Source organism: Nicotiana sylvestris, chromosome 7 (assembly GCF_000393655.2).
Source record: "Nicotiana sylvestris chromosome 7, ASM39365v2, whole genome shotgun sequence".
Classification (NCBI taxonomy): Eukaryota; Viridiplantae; Streptophyta; class Magnoliopsida; order Solanales; family Solanaceae; genus Nicotiana; species Nicotiana sylvestris.
In genome coordinates, this window is record NC_091063.1 from 95,038,601 (window position 1) to 95,060,883 (window position 22,283).

At 37.9% G+C, this 22,283-nt stretch overlaps 1 protein-coding gene across 3 annotated transcripts; it reads right to left on the reverse strand.

The window, feature by feature from the left end:
- Positions 1–295: 295 nt before the first annotated feature.
- Positions 296–8,245, reverse strand: LOC104244770 (probable magnesium transporter NIPA4). 3 transcript variants are annotated; one of them, XM_009800253.2, is made up of 10 exons: positions 7,744–8,245; positions 5,049–5,105; positions 3,115–3,205; positions 2,880–3,040; positions 2,662–2,789; positions 2,414–2,551; positions 1,450–1,542; positions 981–1,086; positions 781–888; positions 296–666 (listed from the first exon to the last, which is right to left on the reverse strand). In XM_009800253.2, exons 1-9 carry the CDS (start codon positions 7,898–7,900, stop codon positions 782–784), a joined length of 1,038 nt encoding a protein of 345 aa, XP_009798555.1. In that variant the 5' UTR covers positions 7,901–8,245; the 3' UTR covers positions 296–666; position 781. The 3 variants fall into 3 exon arrangements, with proteins under 3 accessions (XP_009798555.1, XP_009798556.1, XP_070006851.1); XM_009800254.2 differs by having other exon boundaries at positions 296–697; XM_070150750.1 differs by having other exon boundaries at positions 296–888.
- Between the last annotated feature and the right edge of the window lie 14,038 nt (positions 8,246–22,283).

The window sequence follows — 22,283 nt, forward strand, 5'->3', positions numbered from 1 at the left end:
TGTGAGTGGAAAAAAAATTCACCCAAAAACTGCCCTAAACCAAATTTTGGGAACTTCAAAAAATATTCAAAAACTTAACATGATCATATTCACATTCTCACCTCTAACTTTATCACTAACTATGGTCAACTAACATAATCGGGTTAAATCCTGTGTTATGTTTTGTTTCCCTTTCTCCCACAATGTCAATGGCATGGAAATCCATTAACAATCAAGGAACAAGGCCAAACAATTATATGATCATTGACTATGTCCCAGACCAGCGCTCAGTTATCCTACATCTATGAGATGTATAGAACTAATTTTGCCTGCTCTATTACAAAGTGAGAACCAATTCCATTAATACAAATGCCAAACTAGCTTAGTTTCATTCGTGTGACTGAACGATGAATCGGGCCACAACCAAGCAGATCTGGTTCTTCTTGAATAATCAAATATACTCATAATTTTTACAGGTATGTCACGAAAGTTCTTGTGGAACCAAATCTGCTTGGAAATACATTGGGAACTGATCATGTGTGATTAACTACAGGCTTTGCAATTACATGAACAAATTTCTGGTATTTCCATGGTTCCAAGACGTTGTGAAATGGCTCTTCCTTCATTTACCTCGCTGAATATGACAAAACAGTGCCCCAGTAGTATACAATCTGAGTGTGGTCTCTTCTGAGAAGTAAAAGTTACGAGAATGGTGCAGCTGAATTTGGGTGGTTAAAACAGTTGGACATGTTGGTGAAGCGGGGAGTAAATAGGAAAGGAAGGAAAAGAAAAGAATCATACATTATGGTAATCTCAAGGAATCTTGCCGCCTCAAAGGGATACCTTCTTGTCCAAAACCATTCTCCTCGTCACCATGCTTGGGAAGTCGCACAGGCAGCATGGCAGGACCTGTATTTGATTCCATTAAGAAATGCATTGAGAAATTGGTCACCCTATGATGATGCCAACTTAAATACCACAAGAAAAACCGCAGACCATACCATCAACCATGTCTTTGGTTTTGTGAAGAAGAAAAGTCCCAGAAAGAATTGTCACAAAGCCACACATTTCTGTTACAATTTGTGTTGGATTTTGCCTATCCCAGTCCTGTTCACTCAAACACAACGAGAAGAATAAGATATCTTGAAGCTACCATGAAAATAATTAAATATGGATGCTCAAAAAGCTTCACATTGTCCTAAAGCATTAGAACAAATTGCCTTCAAAGATTCAACCACCCAAGACCTCAAAATGTTATTAGATGGCCTAATAGTTGGATATGCCTAACTTCATGCATGTCCGTGTTTATAGTGTCCAAAAGGACTGGATGAAGAAAATCAAACAACCAGGAAAAGGCTTTAGCAAACTTGATGTTTCACTGAGTTAAGTTCCAGATCCAGCACAATTTGTAGTTATTATTCACAAAGCAAACTGAACATTAAAATGTCTAAGATGAGGTAAAGTTATTACCTTGAACATGATTACACTGGCTAAAATGGTCAAAGAGGTAAACATGACATAGTATATAGGAGAGACAACTGCTGTATTGAATGTGTCCAGGGCCTGCATTGAAGATTCATCAAAGAGAGCGTGAAGGGACAGATAAAATAATGACTATAAGCACGCAACAAAATAAAAAAATCACTTTTGCCTTTCCTTCAGACGTTGGATCCTTAGATATGTACAAACATGGTTGAACTTCATCAAATAAGCCAAGCTTAAACCTTACTAAGCTCTGTTCAAGTTGATCCCACCCCAGTTAAATATGGGAATTTAAGCCTAAAAGTAATTTTCTCCTGTACTAGTTTCTCTGCTTTTCCAACTTGTTCCTTTTCTTTTTCTTTTTTGTTCCAACTTATTCTACATCATGCTTTTATGATGTGACTTTCATATTACACAAAATAACTAATTTGCCGCCTTTTCCTATGATTTTTTAAATATAAAATGTTAGTTTCAGAAAACGGCAAAAGTTTGAGCCTTCAGTCCACGCTCTGGTCTAATAGTTAGATTCCAAATCCCAGGTATCTGTGAGATGAGCCTGAGATATCTTATTTATAGATCCTGGGCACCACTACACTCCCAGGTCAGATGAAGTTAGCCCTAAGCTTTAGTTAAGAAAAATGTCGACTGTGTCATGAAATCAGATAGGATTTCTATAATAGTTCATTATGTAGCATAGAGATAATAATTCCCTACAAAAAAGAAGCAGCTTTGCATTCTCCTAATTGTTTATTTTCACTTCTACAATGAACCTGAGTTAAATGTATGCTTAATCATGCCAATGTTGCAAGAGCAAGTCTAGGCTGGCATAATCTTATTATCTTAGCAACATACAAACATTTTTCACTGATTAGTAGCAAGATATGCACAAAATTTATCACGCAAACTGCAGATATATTGGAGAAACTTAGTGCACAAGGGAGGAGTTAATCACCTTATTTAAATAATTCATTTGGGTAAGAATACACACAATGACAATCAAAGTAAAAGCCCAAGTCTGTGGATATATTAGCTGATTTGTTCCTGATAATGTCAATTTCAAAGCAATTCCGAGTGCTTTGACACTCATAACCTGTTACAGTAAAGCTGAAATCTCAATAAGAAAAATACATGTGGGAAATTGGAGAAACGCAAATGCATAATTATTTGGAAGAACCAAATCAGATATGAACAGTTACATACTGATAAAGAACCCATTAGTGAACACACTCCGATATAAAACATAATGTGTGTCTGCCCATATTGTGGAAGATAGTGGAATATAAGAATTAGGACAGCTATTATCACCACCACTGCGTAGAGGAGAAAAGCTGCAGGAGAGTTGAAAAGATGTTAAGCTCGAGAGATCAGGTAGAAAAAGGAGAAACAAGAAACAACAACAATATGAACCAAGAAACTACCTGGTTCAGTAGCAAGATCCCACACTTCTGTCACAGATAGAATCTCACGTTCTTGTGGAGCATGCAACACTATCGTGGTGGACCCAACAACACATAAAGCACAACCTAAAATTCCAAATGTGTGTAGCTTCTCTCTCAAAATAATGTGAGCGAGCACAGCACTGTGGTTTAATAACAAATTAATCATTAATCAAACCATAAATTAGATCTGGATGAGTTACAACATATACTATACCTGATTATAATACTGAGTGCACCAAGAGGAGTGACTAAAATAGCAGGGGCAAATGCATAAGCTGCAAAATTAGCTACCTCCCCAACAATCACTGTTGCAATAGCAGCAAGCAGTCAGAGTTCTATCTTCAGAATCAGACCCCAGCAAAATAATCAAATCCAGACACTTGCCAGAAAACAAAATAATCAGATCCAAATAAAATGAAAAAGAGAAAGAAATGGTTGAACAATTAACATAGGAAGAATATTTGCAAAGCCAGTTTGGAGACAGTATACATCCTTTCTCCACGAAACGCCTCAAGAAACAAAATCAAACACAGAGTAGTTCATCTTCAGTCTCAAACCTGTATAGATACTTCCGCTATAAGTCTAGAATTTTCACAGATCCTGCATAAAAGACCTACTCTCAAAAAATAAGTACTAACAGCATCTTCATTCAGAACCCAATTCTCCTTTTAACAACTATTATACCAAATAATGGCAACTTCACCATTTATTTTTAACAGAAACTTTACCTTTAACGGTTCTATGTTTGTAGTAAGAGAACACAAGAGAAATGGTAGGATAAGAACACCAAGGGCCACCAGATTTTGGTCAAATAAACTTCAATTGATGTCAATGGAACCATTAATATCTGGAAAAGCAGTTAAATTTCAAGTCCATGCCGATCTTGTCAACGTTAATAGAAAAGACAATCATGCGGTATCAACATGATGTTTGGGGAAGGAAGAATTTTCATCAGATTAATGGAGAAGAAGGAATTAACAGAATTTTTTGATCAAGTAGATGCATTAAATGGCATCAAAAAGATGCAAGAGCTTTAAGATCACAAAAGATATTTGATTCGCTCCAGTACAGTTACCCTATTGATCAATGTTATCTACAAGGGTCCGTCAGATGGGTTGCTTTAATGCCTCATCTAGCAACAGCCTTTCTCCAACTTTTCCCCTACAGGCCGTGCTGCCCTTCTGCCAAGTGCCACCTCACTTGTCCTTCTTCTTATTCTCTGCAGGGAGCCTTCCATCCAAAAGTAATATTGTCATTCCCCTCTCACCACGTCTTATTTGGAAAGGAAGAAAACACAGAGCAGATGGGAACAGCATAATTCCACCCTCATCATCCGAGCAGGAAGAATATTTATAATAAGCCAATTGAAGGTCTTAGACTGGATATCTTAAGATTGATCTTGCTAAACTCTTAACAGACTAACTTGCTGCCCTCCCACCACAATTTCATCGAGAAAAAGTTACAACCAGGATATAAGAAAGATGAGGATCCCCCTCTGGCTTGAACAAGTAAAGCAATTCAGAAGATGAGCATTAAGGAGGAGCTTGTAGAGAGACAGGTTCGTTAGTGGACTTAAATAGTTAGCACCAAATGATGTTTTCATGTAATTATTCTTTCTAAACCTAAAACTTTGTAGTATGAATACCAGATAACTCAGAGAGCGGACATATACACAAGATCAGTTTCAGATATAGACAGCTGCATGTCATTCAGAGGAAGAGACTTTATAGTTTACCGTAATGCTCGATATAATGTTCAATAAATTAGCTTCTCTTTTTTAAGATCTTGTTTCTTTCTTTGTTGAAGCTGGTCTATATTTTCCAATTTTATTTTATTTATTGGGGAAAAGAAGAAGAGCCTAAAAAAAAAAAGAACCAAAAGCGTCTTAAAAAGGGGAGAGGCTTAATCACATTATGCATATTACAAGAACATGCAGGATGATCTAATGGAGCAAGAAATAGTTATATTTTAATCAAACAACGCATAAAACTTGTTCTTTTTCATAGAGCATGTACATTAACAGTGAGAACTATGCAACTTAAAGCATATAAGCCAGAAATAAAAGGGGGGGGGGTGTGTTCAAATTTCTTTAATTTAACAGGGGGTAAAAATGTGAAGCCAACAACTGCATTGTAGTATATAACTCACTTGTTATCATGCCGACCCACCAAAGAGGCTCATATAGGTATGAGTATCCTCCAACTCCTGCAAAATAAATTCTGTTAAGCCATAGAAACAGTGTATCACCAAATGTTGACTTTAAAGAAAAGCATTATAAACCATGTAGGAGATCAAAAGACACTTGGTAAAGTATAAGAATCCTAAAAACTAATGTGAATGTAGATGAATGACCAAATATATCATGTGTGAAAATTTTCTAACTATAAGTTCCCAGATTGAGCATTGGGCATGCTGCCCTTAAGTGGTTGATTAGTTGCAATATGTAATGAACTACTCCCTCTGTCCCGATTTATGTGGCACCATTTGATTAGGTACGGAGTTTAAGAAAGAAAGAAAGACTTTTGAAATTTATGATCGAAAACAAGACTCGGATATTTGTGTGGCTACACATCATTTCATTAAAGGTAAAAGGAGTTCTAATGTTCAACTGTCCCTGAATATATAAAGGTGACATTCTTTTTGGGACAAACTAAAAATCAAAGTGTGCCATATAAATTGGGACAATGGGAGTACCTTCCAACAAATGTTTAAGGTTAAAATATTTGAAACCAAGCAACTATAGTACTATGGAACAACAAATGCAAATAGGGTTGGCAATCATATATAGATGGATTTGTTGGTTGACTATTTGAGGCTACACTACATTTACCAATCCACAACATGCCAATTTCAAGTCCAAATACCACTTGAAACAACAATAATTACTCTAACATTTCATATTCAATGGATTCAACCAAGTCTAAATAGCATCGAAAGGACAATGAGTATCATGGCCAAGTAAACATCAAGAGCAGGGACAGTTAACCAAAGAGGTCAACGTTATCTCCACATTCAAGTTGGAAAAGGCTATTATTAAGCAAAGATGGGATAACAAGTTTATTATTAGACCAAGGGGGGAACTAGGTACTCGACCATATTAAGATAAGCACTAGTAAGATCGGTTAGTTAGCCTTGGGTTATTCATTAGATGTAGAGTTTGATTTGTATTTATATTCTTTTGAATCTATCTAGATGATTAGATACAACATAAAGAGCTTGAGAAGAGGAGCAAACTCTAGTGATAATAATAATGATAAAAAATCTCCTATACATACATGTGTGTGTAACTAATTAGAAAGAATCTAGGACTAGACTAGATCCATATCTAATTATTGAAACTTCTACATACGATTAGATAGATTCAAACCAATACAAATAAAAAAACTCTATAATTTATGGATAAGAATGAATAACCTAAGGCTAACTAACTGATCTTACCAGTGCTTAACTTAATACACCCCCTCAAGTTATGTGTGGTGCAGTAATACCTGATGTATCTAAGCACCAGAAGAAGACCGGGTTGGGTAGCACCGTAGCAGCTTGGTGGGAATCTCTGCAACTTGGTCGATATAGGGCATGTGTTTCACAACCACTCGGCTTGACATCACACTGTCGTGAAACACTTGCTCTTCGTCGACTAAGCTGCAGATATTCTCACCATGCCGCTGCCCAAGCAAACCTTCTTACGCCGCTTAGACAAGTTAGGTGTCGCTGCACCACACCTAACTTGAGGGGGTGTATTAAGATAAGCACTAGCAAGATCGATTAGTTAGAATCATATAATTCATTCTTATCATTAGTTGAAGAGTTTGATTTGAATTTATATTCTTTTGAACCTATCGAATCTTATCTAGATGATTAGATGCGATGTTAGTCTAGTCCTAAATTCTCTCTAGTTTGTTACATACATGTATTTGTAGGAGATTATTGCTCAATAATATCATCGTTCATTTGCTCCATCTCTAAACCTCTAGACCAAACACCTCAAGTTAATTATCATTAATGAGAACTCATAAGAATTCTTTAAAGCTGATCTTCAAACAAATTTGAATATACCAGCTTACAAAATCCTAAACCACAAGTTCTCACTTTTTTACTTGGTTATGTAGCACCTTTTTTGTATTCCTTTTTCAGAACTCTTCCTAGTTGTTCTGATACAACAACATCTACTGCTACTACTACGCCACAATGCAAAAGGACCTTGGACGTATTATATTGTAATTAGCATTCAGTTTAGACACTGCATCAAGGTACTTGGTAACATGCAATCTAGCCCCTAAGCTGATCACGTCTAAGAGTGGAGTAACCAAACTGTGATAAAACCTTGGCTCACTTTCTACTTTCAGTCGGTTACTATAAATGAGACCATCTGTCACATTCAGAACTTCACCAGTTTAGTTCAACTGATAAGATCCCCATAACATAGTTCACTTCAAAAATCATCTATCCATCCATCAGTGGAGCCATGAGTTGTGACAAGGTTCAAAAATGGCACATTTGGGATTTAAATCTATATTTCTTTTATGTTAAGTGAATTCAAAATTCTATATATGAATAAAAAAATTATTTTTACTCAATTTATGCGGTATAACTTTTCGAAGAAGGGGATTCAATTCCTTTAATTGCATGTAGCTCCACCAGTGGCATTTGTTTAGGTAAAACTTATGTATGCATCCGTTTAAAAAAAGAATATTGCCAATAAAGATAATCGTTGCTTTAGCAGCAGTCCTCTATTATTCACTAAAGCAAAGAAATTCACAAGTACACGCAAACTAAATCAATTATATATGAATCTTCTATATCTATTTCAAAATTGAAAAGGGAGTATAAATGATGTTAGTACCAGCTCTGACACCAGAAGCACCAGCTTTCTTTAACCCCTTTTTCTTAACAATGAAGCTAGCACCAATGAATACGCTTGATGACAAAGCAAGAACCAACCCCTTGATGTTATCGGATGACATGCCCCTGTACACATCTTTCCAGCTTTGTGTATCCATCAAAAAAATTTCCTAAACCCAACTCGTCACTCTTTCATATGTACACAAGTTCTACATACACATAATAAATACTCAATCTCAGCTAAAAGCTGCTGCTCAACTGGGAAAATTGAAACAAGAATTTCAGTGGGATTGAAGATCTGGGGTTACTGGGTAAAGAGTAGGTGTGAAGGGTGTTTTCTTGATAGATCGGGGGGTGAGAAGAAAGAAGAAAGAGAAGAGAGGGATATAGGAGAAAATGGTTTTACCAGAATTGGGACAATTCTATGACTCCGGTTGATGAAGAGTACAACACTCTTTCCTCTAAATATCAGGGGGGGCTGTTCTTTTTGTTATCTGCTTTCTTTTATCTAAACTGCTTTTCTTTGCGTGGTTAATAAGGGAGCTTAGAAAATCTGATAGTAAACTCGTGACGTGACACTATAATTTGTATATTGACCTTTCCGTAAGTAGTGTTAGAAAACCGTGCGATGCGCAGATTATTTAATAGAATATTAATTTTATAAAATTATGATTCGATATATTTTTTAAAAATAAATATTAATGTTATTTTATTTTTTAATGCAGTGTGCGAAAATATAATAAAATCTATACAAATTACACATCATATATTAATCAAATAAATTATTTATTCTTTATTAATTATCAAGTACTTAGTACTATATATTTAGTAATATGACTTTTTATTAACTTATTAATTGGCTTAATATTTTGATACTATTTTTTTTAATATAACATTGATATATATTTTCTTACTCTTGGAGTATTTTTATTTTTCTTAAACTTATGTTATACTGTTCAAAATTCTTCAATTGTCTAAATTTACTAATAATTATCTCGAAGGTGAAAGAGAATCGACTTTATGTTTCTAAAGGAGGAGATCTCCAAAGGACTCTTCTGATGGTGCCATGATACTTTGTAGGCCGGCCACCCAAGGGAAGAACGCACCATGACATTGTTGCGCCGTGCTTATTATTGGCCTCAATTGGCAGATGATGTTGCTCAGTATGTGAAGACTTGCCCAGTATACTAGAAAGACAAGTCTGACCGCTTGACACAAGCGGGGCTTTTAGAGCCATTGCCTGTTCCAAAAAGACCTTGGGGAAAGCATGTCATTGGATTTCATCACTGGATTACCTAAGGTCGGAGATCTTACAACTATCTTGTTTGTGGTAGATCAGTTTTGAAAATACGTTATATTTATAGCAACCCCAAAATATATATCAGCAGAAGATACAACTCAACTCTTCTTCTCTCATGTTGTCAAGGCCTGCCTAAAGACATCATTAGTGATTGAGACTCTCGCTTCACTAGCAACTTTTGGACTCAGCTCTTTAAGTGCCTCGGGTTCAAGTTGAGCCACAATTCAAGTTTTCATCCGCAATCTGATGGCCGGACGGAGCGGTTCAATGATATGCTAGAGGAATACTTTCCCTGTTTTGTTACCGGATCGCAGAAGAATTGGGTGAAGCTTCTGGATGCTGCTCAATTATGTTTCAATTCACAAAAAAGCTCTAGCACAAACAAAATTGCTTTTCAAATTGTTATCAGACAACAACTGCTATTCCCACAACATGTCAAAATCTCCTCGAGCCGCTGGCTTCTCGAAAGAATGGCAGTAAAATTTGGAGATAGTGTAGAGCTATCTTGTGAAAGCCCAAAAGTGGATGAAAAAGCATGCTGATCAAAATCGTTGCTTTGTTGAATACCAAGTGGAAGACAAAGTGATGGTGAAAATTCCAAAGTGATACTTATTTGTAGGGGTCCATGACCCTCACCTATTGCAAAAATACATTGGACCCTTATCCATTGAGAAGCGCATTGGGAAAGTTGCATACCGGTGGATACCCCAGCCTGATGGAAGATTCATCCAGTCTTCCATGTCAGCCTTCTGAAACATTTTCGGGAAGACATGGAGGATCCTTCGCGGAGCCAATTCACAATACCCAATATTTGAGGCCCCAATTCAACCGGAAGAAGGCGTGCATAAGCTATTCTCGATAATCGAGTGATTCACTCTTCAAGAAAAGATTACAAAGAGTTCTTGGTGAAATGACATGGCTATGATACAGAGGAGAATACTTGGCAGATGGGAACAAACCTTAAAGCATACAAGAGCCTGATTGATGATTATCTTGAAAGTAAGATGTCGAGAACGTCGCCAACTCAAGTGGGGGAGAATGTCATGGGGAAGCTTTCCAGCCATTACCCATAACCCCTTGAACATGCCCCATGGCATGCTGGCAAGCCTCCCAACTCCTAGCACCATGGATGACACCGTGGTCTTGGCCACTCCAAATGACAAACGTGCATGTGCGTATGTCGATCCACCAATAGCCCTCACAAGCGCCCAGCTGCAGGCAGATGCCAACAACGTCCCTCAGTAGGCTGCGCCCCAGCGCGCACCCATTGTCAGCACAATCGGCCCATGCCATGCGGTCAGCGCCTCGCGCGTAGACCCTGATGCTAAAGACAATGTTGCTTCCAACAGACTTGTTTTTACCTTGTAGGAATCTAAGTCCTTTTTGTTGTAAATATAGAGTAGTTTTACTTCCTGTATTTCATTATGATTCTCTAGCTTATTTATGTCATGTCCTGTAATTTTGATTTATTTATTTTAAAATATTATTAGGGGGATCAAGTAATCAGACTTTCAAGTAAGCAAATAATTCTCTATACTGGTGTCTCTCCCCCTCGACACCGCGTTACTTTTCTGTAATAGCTTTCATTAATGCAATCAAGCTTTCTTTCATTCTCATTCTCTTTTCTGCTCTCTCAATTTTTTTTGACATTTTTTTTTCTGTAGGCACTGATAGTCTCATCTAACATATGGAGGGGACCCCAGTTGGCGGATAGTAGCCGCACAGATATCAGTTTCCTAGCCATACGTTGCCCTTCCGAAACACCTCAGGAAGGTGCCGCTTAGCTGAGGTGATGTTTTTGTCCTTAGTACTATAGAGTCATTGCTTCTCTTGGATGTGCTATAGAATTATAGAATATATCCGATCTGGGCTGATATTTCCATTATCTTATGTCGTGATGTTGTTACCCTTATTATCTCATTGGATTGGTGATGCTATTTTCCTATTTTCCAACCGTTCTTAGTGTTACTTTGATATTGACGTACCTATTTCCAGTATAAGCCCTTATTGTTGGTCTTGCATATTTTGGCACAACATATGTATTACATATCATTCGGGAAATCCTTGTTCTTGGCTTTTCTATAGTATTACTCTCTCGTCTTGCAAGTTCATAGGTATATGTGATGTCAAGAAAATATTAGATGCCTAATATGTCATAACCCAAAATCCACTATAGGCCGTGATGACGTCCAACGCTATCGTAAGGCAAGCCAACGATGACATCAATATGCTAATAGATAATCTAAAATACCCCTCAAAATAAATAATGAAATAAATAGTTGAAACTGTTCGATTTCACAGAAAAATACTAATGTTTTTACTTTTAAATGTTCGGACGTGGTCAAAATATAAACCAGGATATCATAACAGATTACAACCAAGAATAGAATCTAAATCCCTAAAATCCAATGTCACAAGTGAGCATCTACTAGGAAGTATCATACTAATACAACATCTGTCTGGAATATAAAATAGACAGGATATAGTAAATGAATAAGGCGAGGACCCCGTATACTGCGGATTGTAACATGGAATATAGCTCACCACAAAGTCTCCTCAGCATCTACGCATATGCGCCAAGATGACATTCCAAATGTACTTGTCTCACTACTTGAACAATTAATGCAGAAGTGTAGTATGAGTACGTAAATCAACGCGTACCCAATAAGTATCAAGCTCTAACCTCGAAGAAGTAGTAACGAGTGGTCGACATCGACACTTACCAGTGGTCCAATAAATCAGTACAATGAAAGTAGATAGGTATGAAGCATAAAAAGTAAAAGCAGCGAAGCAGATGAATGTGTATAACATGATCCTCAATAGAAGAGAAGATATTAAGTCCTCAAAATCGGATACTACCTCGCATGGGCTACAAAAGGATCAATATCGACTTAAATATCACATCTCAAGTTAGAAGGACTAGTAGGTACGCTGACTCCTGTAGACATGTGATTTTTTACCCTCCCCAAGATTTTTTATATATTAGCGTAAAATATTTAATTTAGGCATAATATATATATATTTTAAGTAATTTTGACTCTTTTACTCTAGTTTATTATAAGAAAACAAAATTACAAAAATAGGTTCATTAATGTTTTGTAGTCAGTTTTAATCCTAAAAAAATACAAAAATAGTATCGTATTTTTATTTTAGTATGATATTTGAAAATACCAAAAATAGATTTGTTTTAATGGTTAGTTTTATTTTAATAATTATTTGAATAGTAGGACTAATTAATAATTGAGATCACATTTTTAATCTCGTTCACGGGGAAAGGATAGAACTTGGGCTCGAGCAACCTATTTTTAGGCCTAATTTTGGACCTAGCACACAATTTTCAAGCCCATAATTCCTAGGCCCATACCCCTAAACCTAAAACCCTACCAAAAAACGTACAATATAAAAAAGAGAAAAACCTAAAATGAAAAGAACGGACAAAAATACACAAAAAGAGCTGCGCAAAAACAGAGCCCCCCTGCTCGTCATCTTCTCCGACGACCCCTGCGCAGCAAAGAGACCCCCCTACCTATCGTCTTCAACTCGACGTCCACACCCCTCATCGTCGAACCTCTCACACCGCTAGCCTTACCCCCCGGCTGCAACTCCATCCCAAACGACAACTCCTTCAGCCATAGCTTCTTCCTCTTCTAACCTTGAACACCCCTGAGCGGATCCCCACTGTTACACTCGCCCAGAAGTCAGCCAACCTGCACGCTCACAACACTGCCTAACCGTCGTCCACCACGAGGCTGCCATTTCCGGCGAGCTTCACCTTCATACACACATATACACCACGACGCACAAAACCATACACACACACAAAAAAGCTGCGCAACAACGTTACAACAAAAACGTAGCTCATCGTCTCCATTTTTCTGCCATCCAAAATAGCCCTCAGATCTACGTAAGCCGATAGTTTTCAGTCAGTAGTCTGTTGTTTCTTTGGGTCGTGCTTCCGCTTGAGGTCGCTGGTGTCCGGTCCGTCCAGGTGTTCGTTGATATGCTGTCCGAGATTCCATTTGTTTTGAATTTCCGGCGAGGTTCCGGCTCATAGTTTTGGCATTTCAGTCCGCCGATCGTGGCTCTATTTGGTTTGATGAGTGATGTTGTAAATCTCTATCTTTATTTATCAACATAGAGTTATTTTGAATTCATTTTCAGACCCATCAAAGACAACGTGTTCTTTCAGGTGCAAATGTTTTGCAGCTTCTAACACCTTGGAATGGGAAACAATCAGTTTTTTTATCTAAAGAAAACTGAGTGTTTTTTAATCTATTAATTAAGTCATAAAGGGGTTTCATGGAATTGAAGAAATCAAACATGGTCTCGTGGGCTACTGGACCAAATCTTTGTCAGCGTAAACAATGATTAAAGTGTGGGTTTGAATCCGTGTTTGGTTGAGTCTCCGGTGCTAATTCGGATTTCGTCCGCGGTTCGGCACATTTCGAGTGTTAAACATTGAAACAACCAATTGTCCGTCTCTATTGAGGTTCAACTCTCTCATCCTCTATTCGTTTTATGCAAGCTTAATATTAATTATTTGTTTGGTGATATGATCCCGTTGATTCTGTAACTGTTCTCCGTGGTTTTGAATTTGATCGCTCGGTTATCTGCTCGCGTTTACTTGAATTGGTTATAGCTGAGCATGATTTTGTCACAGTATAGAAATTGGGTTGCTATTCATCAACTGAACTATGTCAAATTAAATAAAAGGGCTCGGGTGTGCATTTCATGTGACCGTACCATAATTTTGAATAATGATAGTAGAAGTAAACATGTTAAAACCCGGGGGTGCATTTCATGTGACCCGGTTCTAATTTCCAACAAGGTTAAATAGAGCGTGTCGTGAACCACGAGTGCATTTCATGTGGTGTGGCTTGTGATATGTTTTAAATGACCTTGAATTAATTATTTAAATAAGTAAAAGCGGTTTTTCAGAAGTTAGAAAAAAACACTTAGGTTTCAAAGATGTTTTAAAATTAGATAATTAAGCCGATTATAACAGTTGAGCGACCGTGCTAGAACCACAGAACTCGGGAATGCCTAACACCTTCTCCCGGGTTAACAAAATTCCTTACCCGAATTTCTGGTTCGCGGACTGTTAAACAGAGTCAAACTTTTCCTCAATTCGGGATTAAACCGGTGACTTGGGACACCATAAATCTCCCAAGTGGCAACCCTTAATCTTTAAATAATAAATCCCGTTTCGATTGTCACTTAAAGTGGAAAAACTCCTCTATACTCTCTTCTCGGGGGTGTAGGTAGAAAAAGGAGGTGTGACAGCTCTGATGACTCTGCTGGGGATCGAACCTAGAATCTCTGGTTCAGGGTTCAAGAATTCGAGCTTAGAATAATTTTTATAGTTGGCTTTATCCATTATCTGATTTTGTTACATGATTTGGACCTAATGTGCTAATTGATTGCTTTTACCGCTTTGATATTCCGTGAACTGTATGTAAACTGTTGCGAAATCCCTCTTCTCTCTGAGTCTTCTAAATCATGAAGAAGTGTGCACTTCGTGTGACTTCTTTTCTGTTAGAGTCATATCTCAAATTTAGAACGAGGTTTAGACAAGTTGCAAAGCCGGCGAAGCTTCCATATTCCCGGTACGCGGCCCTCCCTCGGCTCGAGCTGTCCGCTCGGGTAAGCCAGGTCTAGAATAATAAACCTAGGTTTTGAACCTAGAATAACTCAGCCTCATGCCGGATCCCTAGTAGGCACGTTTGTTTGCATCATGTGCATTTGACTTTGGGGACTCAACACAGGGGTTGGGTCCGTCTAGGACAGGTATACCCCAAAAATAAAAGACCATCCTGATGCATCTTGTGTGCTACATATTGCATTCCTTCAAGGGTAAAAGGGTTATTTGGCGGACCAATGATAGTTGAGGGCAAATAAAAAAGGAAGAAAGAAAAAAAAAAGAGAAAAAGAGAGGCTGAAGTGTGAGGATGAAGTGAGGAGGGCCCAATTATATTTTTGTTACATTTTATTAAGGGAAAAAAGCATGGAAACTTCAAAAAGATTTTGCACTTCTTATCATTTTTCAAAAAATCAATAAAATCGAAAAAAGAAAATCCAAAAAGATTTTATATGTTTCATCATTTTTCGAAGAAAAAAAGAGAAAAGATGTGTTGTCTATATGTCAGTTATTTTTTTTATTATTATTCTCGCCCGTATCCAATCTGCCCGAACTACGCGAACCTGATTCTTGCCTCTCGGGGCGGGATACGTAGGCAATCCACATAGGGTCCGGTCTTCCTAGTAAATCTTAGGTTCTTGGCTTTGCGGGGTCTTGGCCAAATTTTGTACTTCTAACCACCTTTTGGCCATATAAGTCATTTTGCAAAAATAGCCTCAATCATGTCTTGCATGTGTCTAGTAGGGAATGTTATGGTCTCACATAGTGTTGGTTTAAGTTTTCTCATAAAGGCGTGGATCCACTTACCGGAGTTTGAGAACGACAAATACCCCAGGACCACAGCATTCAGGAGTTGCTTAAGGAGATTTGTTTTATTTTTATGTTTTGAGCCTGTTCCTTATTTTATGTCGTCTTTTACTTCTACTTTTGTACAGTAATGTCAAGCCTTTTTATTATTGTTATTTTCTGTTTTATATTTGAAAAAATGTGCTGTAACTCAAAAATCCAAAAAAGAGATGTTGCATTTTTATATTTCCGTTATAAGTTTTCTTTAGAATACTAATTCTAGAAATGAAAAAATTTGAGGTTGTTTCTCCTTTAGGCAATTAATATCTAGGACTTAAAATGAATTATTTTTATGTTTCCTTTAGTATATTAGGACCAAAATTCAAAACAAAAAAGAGAAAATTTTATTTTTGTACTTCTTTAAAAGCTTTCTTTAAGGTGTTAATTCCAAAATCCAAAAAGATTTTCTTTTGAGGTGTTTCTTCGAGGAATTAATGAAAGATGAAAAAAAATTTCTTTTTATCTTCATTAGAACTTTAGGATATTGTACATAGGAAAAAAACATACTTTATCTTTTGTTTATCACTATAATTTTTCCTTTAGGCAATCAAAATTAAAATCCAAAAATATTCTGTTTTATCTTCTTCATTGCTTGCTTCGAAATCTTGCGTTAGGATATCAAATAAAAAATTCAAAATATTTTTCCGTGGTTTATTCTTTCGATCTTCTTCCTAAAAAAAAGAATCAAAAAATATTTTTGTTTTCTCTTCTAGGGTTTTCCTTAATAATTTCCCATGGAGTGTTTGTTTCAAAGAAAAGAAAAAAAAGCAAAATATATGCTCGTTAAGCTTGAGTTTGCAATAGGTTATAGAACATTAAGTTTAGAAAATTTAAAAAAAGAGATTTGTTTCTTTTATTTCCCTTTTCTCATTAGAGTCATTAAGGTAGAAACAGAGAACGTCAGATTGTTTTTTTTATTCCTGATCTCCCAGAACTACGCAAAGATCTGATTCATGCGGGGTCATGATACGTAGGCAACCTATATATGGTTCGATTGAATCATTTTTTTACTGTTAAAAGAAAGAAAAAAAAGGAAAAAAAGGAAAAAAAAAGGGTGAAATTGTGGGATGTGAGATATAAGAGAAAGAAAAGAGTGATGATGAAAAAAAAGAGAAATGAAGGAAAATGAGTGAGCTAAGAAGTGCGAGGAAAGAAAAGAAAAGAGAAGATTCAAATGGACAAATTGGGATGATGCCAAGTGACCTTATGACCCTCGAAGTCATTCTAGAATTGATAACTATGACTAGGTGCATTGCACGCAATGCGATATTTTAGCTGTTAATGCCCTAACGCTAACGGGATGACCCCATTTTGTTCCTTTTGATATCTTCATAGCAGAAAGGTGGTTGGTTTGTGGTTCTCAAAGTAGTAACTCTTCTCTACAACATAAAGTTAGAGGCAATGTCAGACAACAACAGAACTGAGTTGGTTGATACCGGCGCTCGAAAGTAGTTGGTTGAACAGGACAATGGGTTGGTTGAAGAGGTAAAGATGTTAAAACAACACGTGGCTGACATGTATCAGGCTTGGATGGCTGGGAAGGTGCCACCCCCGCCACCACCTAGCTTCCTAAATGCTACCCTTACCCAAACATCGGTCACAGTGCCAGATGATCCCCCATACTCTCCAGATCCACCCGCTTATCATGGCTTTCCCAACCACCCTAGTAGCTCCGTCACTCATCTTACAATTACCTTTCCCAAAAATTGCCCTCCTATCTTATCCACCATCCCCAACAATGAATATCCACTCAAAGCTCACGATGCCCAATATTACCCCTCAGAGGTTGCCCACAAGGTTCCTAACTCATACAAGCAGGGCCCGCGGGATGAGCCTCATGTTGAAAATGAAAAGTTCACAGGAAGAAAGGGGCGAGATGGGATACCCAGGAGGCTGAAAGGCATAGAACAATCCTTGAAAAACAAACAAGGAAGGGAAGACCAAGGTAGCATGACTTACAAATAACTGTCTGTGTCCCTTGACGTTTGCCTGCCCGCGGGGTTCAAAGTGCCAAAATTTAACCTGTATTATGGGTGTGGAGATCCAGTAGCCCACCTGAGGGTCTATTGCGGTGAAATGAGAAGCGTTGGAGAGAAATATGACCTGTTGATGACATATTTCAGTAAGAGCCTGACTGGGGCAGCATTGGAATGGCTTAATCGTTAAGATGTTGGTAAGTGGCCTACATTGGGTGACATGGCTCAAGATTTTGTTCGATACTTTCAATACAGATCATGTGTTACCCCAGACCGCTCCTCCCTATCTCAAATGGAAAAGAAACCTAAGAAAAGTTTTAGGGATTTCTGGCTCAGATGGAACGAACAAATTGCTCGGGATAGTCCTCCCATTGATAGAAAAGATATTGGTGAGCCCCGCCGACAACAGGATCCAACGGTCGTTCTTGCTAAACGCTTTCAGCCTCAATGTCGACCTACTGGATATACTTGTAATCCTCCCCAATGCTACTTCTCCCTATAGAACTCCCAAAGTCGTACATCACTTTTCCAATACCTTGTCCACAATGCACAACCATATGCTCCACATCCACAAGGCTCGCGATGGCCCACACCACTTCTCTAAATGTCTTACCCGCCCCCACGAGCCTACCGAAAACCCCCTGGATCAGGTTTCCAGCCCAATCAAGCATTTAAGAATGAGAGGTTGCTGAAAAAAGAAAAGGCTTTCACCCCCATTGGAGAATGAATCATATGCCAGTTTATTCCAAAAGTTGAAGCAATTAGACATGTTGAAGCCAATTCATATAAAAATGCCAAACCCTCTGTCAAAGAAGTTTGATTTTTCTCAAAGGTGCGCATATTGCTCAGATGCCCTGGGGCATGACATAGAGAAGTGTTGGAATTTGAAGAAAGCAATTCAGAAGCTTATTGATGTAGGCGACATTGTCATACAAAATCCAGATGCAGCAAACACTAGCCAAAGTCCATCGCCTGTGCATAATGAGACGCATATGGTGGGTATAGTTTATTATGAAAAGGAATGTGATAATTCTTCTGGGAGCCTTGGAGGTCCACGTGCTACTAAGTTTTCAGCGCTATCAGGGGTTGATCTTAAGAACGAGCCGGCAAAAGGAACCCAAAAGCAATTTGTTAAGAATAATGTGATGAAACTTGTGGAGGTCCTAGTATTGCTGATGCAGAATTCAGTGACTAAGATATCATGTTTGGTAATTGGAAAGACGCTTCAGTTCTTAGTCAGCCGGAGAGGAGCTTTTGGTGGTTTAGTTTGTTATCATTTCTGTTGTCCGAGTTATTGCAGGGTTGTAATCCGAACATCGTCTTGTGACTCAAATCCTTCTATCCTTTATTTTGTCTAGTTCCTTTAGTCGTATTATCTCACTTAGTGTTTCTAGGTTTGTTCTAGGTTTGTAACCCCAGCTTAGTTTGTCTGTTTTGTTGTCCAAACCCTTTCACCATCTGTCTAATGCAATTTTCTGTTTTCTGTAGTTTCTAGTCATTTTCGTTTAGTTCTCTTTCCTTTTCATAGTTCTTTTCCTGTTAACTCTAGTGACATGACACACACGCGTAATTCTCAGCCTGGTTTTAAAAGTCCATTTAGTCACGAAGCAACGAAACAATGTTGAAAATGTAGGGACATTTGAGGGAAATAAGTGAAGGCATTTTGAGATCACTTCAAGCCCGAATTGTGTGAAACTGGGGCAGATAGAACATAAAAATACACTATTGAAATGCATCATGTTGCATCGGGTGAAGATTACAACAAGTTTTCCCCAAATTTGTAGGGGGTCGTTCGTGGTAGTGAGAGTGAAAGTGTTGTCCAATGGTGCTTTGTATGTAACAGATGTAGAAGGCGAATGTGTGGATATGGTCATCAAGTCTGGCGTAATCAAAAGATGTTACGAATGTTTTCCTCGGTTTGTTTAATTGTGTTGTTTGTACTTGGCATGTTTTGAAGATTGGAATGACGAAGGCATTTTGTTCTACTATCTAAACACCTTATCCTTTGTCACCCCTTTGAGCCTTGTTTATTTTCTTTCATACCCCTCTTTCGGGATCAGTAGCAAAGATCAGAAACACAAGCATGAAAGATAAGTAAAGGAAAAGGAGAAAAGAAAAGAATGAAAAGGGAGAGAAGAAAAATGAAAATTGAAAAAAAGAGAAAAAAGGAAAAAAAAGAGAAGAGAAAGAAAAGAATGAAAAGGAAAAAAAGAGAAGAAAAAAAAAAACAACAAAAAGAGAAAAGAAAGCAAAAAGAGAAAGAAAAGAAAGAGAAAAAAGAAAATCACAACAACAAAGTAATTCAATTCATGAACTACGTTCGACCTGATTTCTTTTAAGGATACGTAGGCAGCCTCATAGTTCGGTCTCATCAAAATAAAAATCCAAAAGTCCCCAAGCAAGAAACTAGGGCAGAAATTGTGGTTGTTGTAAGGAATCTGGTTCCGAAAGTTGTAATTTTAAACCCATGATGAGTTGTTTTGAGCCTTTTGATACCCTTTCTTTCTAACCCCATCCAAAATCCCACGCTACGGTCCAAAGAAAGACCTTCCGATCAGTCTTCGAGAGATGCCAAGTCAAGCAAGGAGAGGTAATTCATATTAGGGGCAGCACTCTGGTCCAAGCAGAAAAACAATGAAAATGAGAGAGTCTTATTAGTGAAAACCCTCGCGGGCACCGTAAGGTGACGGTAAGTGGAGAGAAAGAATAAAAAATGAGAGAGGCTTGATGGTGAAAACCCTTCAGGCACCACAAGTCGAATAAGGATTGTGAATCAGATTGGATAATCGGAGCATTGAAGCCCAGTTTCACAGTTTAGGGGTGTAACATGAGTTGAACATCAGACTTGCTCAACAGAATAGGCCACAGGTGCATGTCATGGTCATTAGAGTTGGTATCCACATGTGATAGGTTTCTACTTTGTAGTTTTCTTGTTAGGAATCATTTCTTTCCTTTGTACTTTACTCTGTTCCTTTTGTCTTTTTTACTTCCTCTTTCTGAGTCGGTTTGGTCAGAACAAGTGAGAAATGACTTCAAAATTTGCCGCCAGCTTTCCAATTGCACAAAATGGGATCTGGCCAGCACATCAAAGTGGCATAAGTTAGGAAAGAACAACAAGCGCATTGAGTTGGTAGCAATCAACATGCTTTGGGGTCCATGAGAAATACAAAGGTTTGGTATATTTCAACTTGTGAACAGTACAACAGATAGAGGATGTTGGGAGAACGGGTCAAAGGTATTCTCTGTGATGAGATCAACAAAGAAAGTGTTTAACGAGTGACAAACGAGGTCTTTCAAGCAGAAATCAAAGTTGTCGTGGCAAGTGAAGGAGCAATAGACCTCAAGGCCAATGCCAGTGGGTTAAGTCAGGAAAGAACAACATGCACATTGAGTGAACGGTAATTGACGTGCTTTGGGATTCATGTGAAATACAAAGGTTTGGTACATATCAATTCAGGAACAATGCAATAAGATGGAGGATGTTAGGTGAACGAATCAAAGGTATTTCTGGTGAAACACAAAGGTTGGTAAATGTCAGTTCATGAGCAATGCAAAATATAGAGGGAATTGGGTCTGAACGGAGAAGGGGTATTTTCTATGATAAGGATGATAGAGAAAGTGGTTAGTCCATAAGCAAGCAAGGTCCTCGAGGGGAAATCAGTTATCCTAGGAAGTGAAGGAGCAATCGACCTCAAAGTCAAGGCCACAAACCAACCACCATATTTTAAACTAGCACGATTTTTCTTTGATTGAAACAGGGGCAGAAAAGTTCGTTTGTTTCGGAGAAACCCTCCGTGGAGAAAGGCAGTCACCAAACAGGTTTGATTTTTGATTTTCAGGACCCTCCTGGAAAATGGGACCTAGTTTAAAGTTTAGAAATAACATAATCTAGCATAAATGTATCCCAAAGGAATATAAGTTGGTTTAGAAGTTTGCATGTTTGAGATAAGAATCAATTAAGAGTTTTCAGGACCCTCCTGAATAATGGGACTCAACTTTAAGATTTCGATTAGATAACAACATTTAGCGTAAATTCTGCTGTAGGGTAGTATAATTCAGCCATAAAAGTTGTCACTCTTAAGATAAAATTTGACCTTTGATTTTCAGGACCCTCCTGGATAATGGGGATTAGTTTAAAGATTCTCTTAGATAGCTAGATTTAGCAGAAGTCACACCTGTAGAAGATATAACTTAGATTTAAAATTGTCGTTTAGTTAAGAGTTGTCAGGACCCCCCTGCATAATGGGACCTAGCTTTCAAATTCTTAGTAATATTTGGTAATATGATTCAGTTTAACACTCACATATGTGCCCAGTTACCAATCTGGGACAGATTTTTTTTTGTTTTTGTCTATTTTGTTGAAATTAGGTACCCGCTTGGAGAACAGGGAGAAGACATTCAAGTTCAGCAGTTAGGAGACCCCCTGGAGAACAAGGGAGTACAATTTAAGTTTTAGTTTTCAAATTCTTTGTTTTGTCTATTTTTAAAGTCAGGAGCCCGCCTGGAGAGCAGGGAATACATTTCAAGTTGAAGTTAGGAGCCCGCCTGGAGAGCAGGGAATACTTTCAAGCGCAGTAGTCAGGAGCCCGCCTGGAGAACAAGGGAGTACAATTCAAGTTTTAGTTTTCAAATTTGTTGCTTTGTCTATTTTGAAGTTAGGAGCCCGCCTGGAGAGCAGGGAATACATTTCAAGTCAGCAGTCAGGAGCCCGCCTGGAAAGCAAGGAATACATTCAAGTTTAGTAGTCAGGAGCCCGCTTGGAGAACAGGGAATACATTTCA